Raw genomic sequence first — 5,000 nt, forward strand, 5'->3', positions numbered from 1 at the left:
TGGCTCTATCCAGAAAGTCTAGCACTTCTCATCTACCCATCGATACCTAAAGTAACACTTTCTTATTGCATGACTAAAGTATAAACATTGACAAATAAACCTGAAAATGCAATTTCTCATACATTTTATACTCTGCAGCTGGTATAACAAGTCATTGAAAATACATTAATATAAAAACCATTTTAGTGTACTGTCCCTTTAATGACTGGCAGATTTTTTACATCTGGTATCTTAATGCATTTGCTGTTTTGATGGAAGTCACACATTAACCCCTTCCCGCCATTAGGACATTCCATGCCGCCCTAACTTTGCTGGGCTTTAGCGCTGTTAGACTGTACTGAAGGTTGTGTTTTATATTCTTGTATTTGTGGCCACAGGTTTGGGAGGGCAGGTGGCGCGTCATCCCTCATGATGTACTTCCAGACTGGCTGAAGGACAATGACTACTTGCTACATGGTCACAGGCCTCCTATGCCTTCCTTCAGAGCTTGCTTCAAGAGCATCTTTAGAATACACACAGAGACCGGAAACATCTGGACACACTTGTTAGGTATGCTTTCAGGTGCTGTAATAAAAAAGTCATTTTATTAACTCCTTTTGAAACTGTAAAGTATTTTATAGTGTTTCACATCAAGACCTCGAGTTATGACAATTACAGTAGATGAAAATAACATTATAGTGTAATATTCTCTATTACCCATAACTATTTCTCCAACATTGGTGTGTCCGGTCCACGGCGTCATCCTTACTTGTGGGAATATCTCTTCCCCAACAGGAAATGGCAAAGAGTCCCAGCAAAGCTGTCCATATAGTCCCTCCTAGGCTCCGCCCACCCTAGTCATTCTCTTTGCCGTTGCACAGGCAACATCTCCACGGAGATGGTTAAGAGTATGTGGTGTTTAGTTGTAGTTTTTTAATTCTACTATCAAGAGTTTGTTATTTTAAAATAGTGCTGGTATGTACTATTTACTCTGAAACAGAAAAAGATGAAGAGTTCTGTTTGTGAGAGGCCCCTAGTACTTCTAGCGCGCCAATGCTTATTACTATGCAACAATTAACGGCAGTAATGGATAACTCCATAGCAAATATTTTATCCAAAATGCCTGCATATCAGAGAAAGCGTGATTGCTCTGTTTTAAACACTGTAGAGCAGGAGGGCGCTGATGATAATTGCTCTGTCATACCCTCACACCAATCTGAAGGGGTCATGAGGGAGGTTTTGTCGGATGGGGAAATTTCAGATTCAGGTAAAATTTCTCAACAAGCAGAACCTGATTTTGTGACATTTAAATTTAAATTAGAGCATCTCCGCACACTGCTTAAGGAGGTGTTATCTACTCTGGATGATTGTGACAACCTGGTCATTCCAGAAAAATTATGCAAGATGGACAAGTTCCTAGAGGTTCCGGTGCACCCTGACGCTTTTCCTATACCCAAGCGGGTGGCGGATATAGTGAATAAGGAGTGGGAGAAGCCCGGCATACCTTTTGTTCCCCCTCCTATATTTAAGAAATTATTTCCTATGGTAGACCCCAGAAAGGACTTATGGCAGACAGTCCCTAAGGTCGAGGGGGCAGTTTCTACTTTAAACAAGCGCACTACTATTCCTATCGAGGATAATTGTGCTTTCAAAGATCCTATGGATAAAAAATTGGAGGGTTTGCTTAAAAAGATTTTTGTACAGCAAGGTTACCTCCTGCAACCCATTTCGTGCATTGTTCCTGTCACTACAGCAGCGTGGTTCTGGTTCGAGGATCTAGAAAAGTCGCTCAGTAGAGAGACTCTGTATGAGGAGGTTATGGACAGAGTTCACGCACTCAAGTTGGCTAATTCTTTTATTTTAGATGCCACTTTGCAACTAGCTAGATTAGCGGCGAAAAATTCAGGGTTTGCAATTGTGGCGCGCAGAGCGCTTTGGCTAAAGTCTTGGTCAGCGGATGTGTCATCCAAGACAAAATTACTTAATATCCCCTTCAAGGGTAAGACTCTCTTTGGGCCAGAATTGAAAGAGATTATTTCAGACATCACTGGGGGAAAGGGCCATGCCCTCCCACAAGATAGGCCTTTCAAACCCAAGAATAAGTCTAATTTTCGTTCCTTTCTAACTCTGCATCCTCTAAACAAGAGGGTCATGCCTCTCAAACCAAACCAGCCTGGAAACCGACGCAAGGCTGGAACAAGGGTAAGCAGGCCAAGAAGCCTGCTGCTGCTAACAAAACAGCATGAAGGAGTAGCCCCCGATCCGGGACCGGATCTAGTAGGGGGCAGACTCTCTCTCTTTGCTCAGGCTTGGGCAAGAGATGTTCAGGATCCCTGGACACTAGAAATAGTTTCTCAGGGTTATCTTCTGGAATTCAAGGAACTACCCCCAAGGGGAAGGTTCCACATGTCTCACTTATCCTCAAACCAAATAAAGAGACAGGCATTCTTACATTGTGTAGAAGACCTGTTAAAGATGGTTCCAACGGCGGTACAAGGAATGGGATTTTACTCAAATCTGTTTGTAGTTCCCAAAAAAGAGGGAACTTTCAGACCAATTCTGGATTTAAAGATCCTAAACAAATTTCTCAGAGTGCCATCGTTCAAAATGGAAACCATTCGAACGATTCTACCCACCATCCAGGAAGGTCAATTTATGACTACCGTGGATCTAAAGGATGCGTATCTACATATTCCTATCCACAAAGAACAAAATCAGTTCCTAAGGTTCGTCTTTCTGGACAAACATTACCAGTTTCCACACCTGGGGTTAGCCACTGCTCCAAGGATTTTCACAAAGGTACTCGGATCCCTTCTAGCGGTTCTAAGACCAAGGGGCATTGCAGTAGTACCGTACTTGGACGACATTCTAATACAAGCGTCGTCTCTTTCAAAGGCAAAGGCTCACACAGACATCGTTCTGGCCTTTCTCAGATCTCACGGATGGAAGGTGAACATAGAAAAAAGTTCCCTGTTTCCGTCGACAAGAGTTCCCTTCTTGGGAACAATAATAGATTCCTTAGAAATGAGGATTTTCCTGACAGAAGTCAGAAAGTCAAAACTTCTAAACGCTTGTCAAGTTCTTCATTCTATTCCTCGTCCTTCCGTAGCTCAATGCATGGAAGTAGTAGGATTGATGGTTGCAGCAATGGACATAGTTCCTTTTGCGCAAATTCATCTAAGACCATTACAACTGTGCATGCTGAAACAGTGGAATGGGGACTATACAGACTTGTCTCCAGTGATTCAAGTAGATCAGAAGACCAGAGACTCACTCCGTTGGTGGCTAACCCTGGACCACCTGTCCCAGGGAATGAGCTTCCGCAGACCAGAGTGGGTCATCGTCACGACCGACGCCAGTCTAGTGGGCTGGGGCGCGGTCTGGAAATCCCTGAAGGCTCAGGGACTATGGTCTCGGGAAGAGTCTCTTCTCCCGATAAACATTCTGGAACTGAGAGCGATATTCAATGCTCTCAGGGCTTGGCCTCAACTAGCAAAGGCCAGATTCATAAGATTCCAATCAGACAACATGACGACTGTTGCTTATATCAATCATCAGGGGGGAACAAGGAGTTCCCTGGCGATGAAAGAAGTGACCAAAATAATAAAATGGGCAGAGGATCACTCCTGCCACCTATCTGCGATCCACATCCCAGGTGTGGAAAACTGGGAGGCAGATTATCTGAGTCGTCAGACTTTCCATCCGGGGGAGTGGGAACTCCACCCGGAGATCTTTGCCCAGTTGACTCAATTATGGGGCATTCCAGATATGGATCTGATGGCGTCTCGTCAGAACTTCAAGGTTCCTTGCTACGGGTCCAGATCCAGGGATCCCAAGGCGACTCTAGTGGATGCACTAGTAGCGCCTTGGACCTTCAACCTAGCCTATGTGTTTCCACCGTTTCCTCTCATTCCCAGGCTGGTAGCCAGGATCAAACAGGAGAGGGCCTTGGTGATCTTGATAGCTCCTGCGTGGCCACGCAGGACTTGGTATGCAGACCTGGTGAATATGTCATCGGCCCCACCATGGAAGCTACCTTTGAGACAGGATCTTCTAGTACAAGGTCCATTTGAACATCCAAATCTAGTTTCCCTCCAGCTGACGGCTTGGAAATTGAACGCTTGATTCTATCAAAGCGTGGGTTTTCAGATTCTGTGATAGATACTCTAGTTCAAGCCAGAAAACCGGTAACTAGAAAAATTTACCATAAAATATGGAAAAGATATATCTGCTGGTGTGAATCCAAGGGATTCTTATGGAATAAGATCAAAATCCCTAAGATCCTTTCCTTTCTACAAGAGGGTTTGGATAAAGGATTATCAGCGAGTTCTCTAAAGGGACAGATTTCTGCTTTATCTGTCTTATTACGCAAACGACTGGCAGCTGTGCCAGATGTTCAAGCATTTGTTCAGGCTCTGGTTAGGATCAAGCCTGTTTACAGACCTTTGACTCCTCCCTGGAGTTTAAATCTAGTTCTTTCAGTTCTTCAAGGGGTTCCGTTTGAACCTCTACATTCCATAGATATTAAGTTGTTATCTTGGAAAGTTTTGTTTTTGGTTGCTATTTCTTCTGCTAGAAGAGTTTCTGAGTTATCTGCTCTGCAGTGTTCTCCGCCCTATCTGGTGTTCCATGCAGATAAGGTTGTTTTGCGTACTAAGCCTGGTTTTCTTCCAAAGGTTGTTTCTAACAAAAATATTATCCAGGAGATAGTTGTTACTCCTTTGTGTCCGAATCCAGTTTCAAAAAAGGAACGTTTGTTACACAATTTAGACGTAGTCCGTGCTCTAAAATTCTATTTAGAAGCTACAAAAGAGTTCAGACAAACTTCTTCTCTCCTTTTACCAGAATAGACGACAAACAGAGGTCAAAAAGCGACTTCTACCTCTCTTTCTTTTTGGCTTAAAAGCATCATCCGATTGGCTTACGAGACTGCCGGACGGCAACCTCCAGAAAGAATCACAGCTCACTCCACTAGGGCTGTGGCTTCCACATGGGCCTTCAAGAACGAGGCTTCTGTTGAT

At 43.9% G+C, this 5,000-nt stretch overlaps 1 protein-coding gene across 3 annotated transcripts in view; it reads left to right on the plus strand.

The window, feature by feature from the left end:
- Positions 1–5,000, plus strand: part of ADIPOR2 (adiponectin receptor 2) — a 167,774-nt gene that overhangs the window by 82,725 nt on the left and 80,049 nt on the right. For all 3 annotated transcript variants that reach the window (XM_053718851.1, XM_053718852.1, XM_053718850.1), the window contains one exon: positions 378–549. In XM_053718851.1, coding sequence (XP_053574826.1) covers positions 378–549 — 172 coding nt within the window. The remainder of the gene's footprint in view (positions 1–377; positions 550–5,000) is intronic.

Source organism: Bombina bombina, chromosome 6 (assembly GCF_027579735.1).
Source record: "Bombina bombina isolate aBomBom1 chromosome 6, aBomBom1.pri, whole genome shotgun sequence".
In the NCBI taxonomy this organism is placed as follows: Eukaryota; Metazoa; Chordata; class Amphibia; order Anura; family Bombinatoridae; genus Bombina; species Bombina bombina.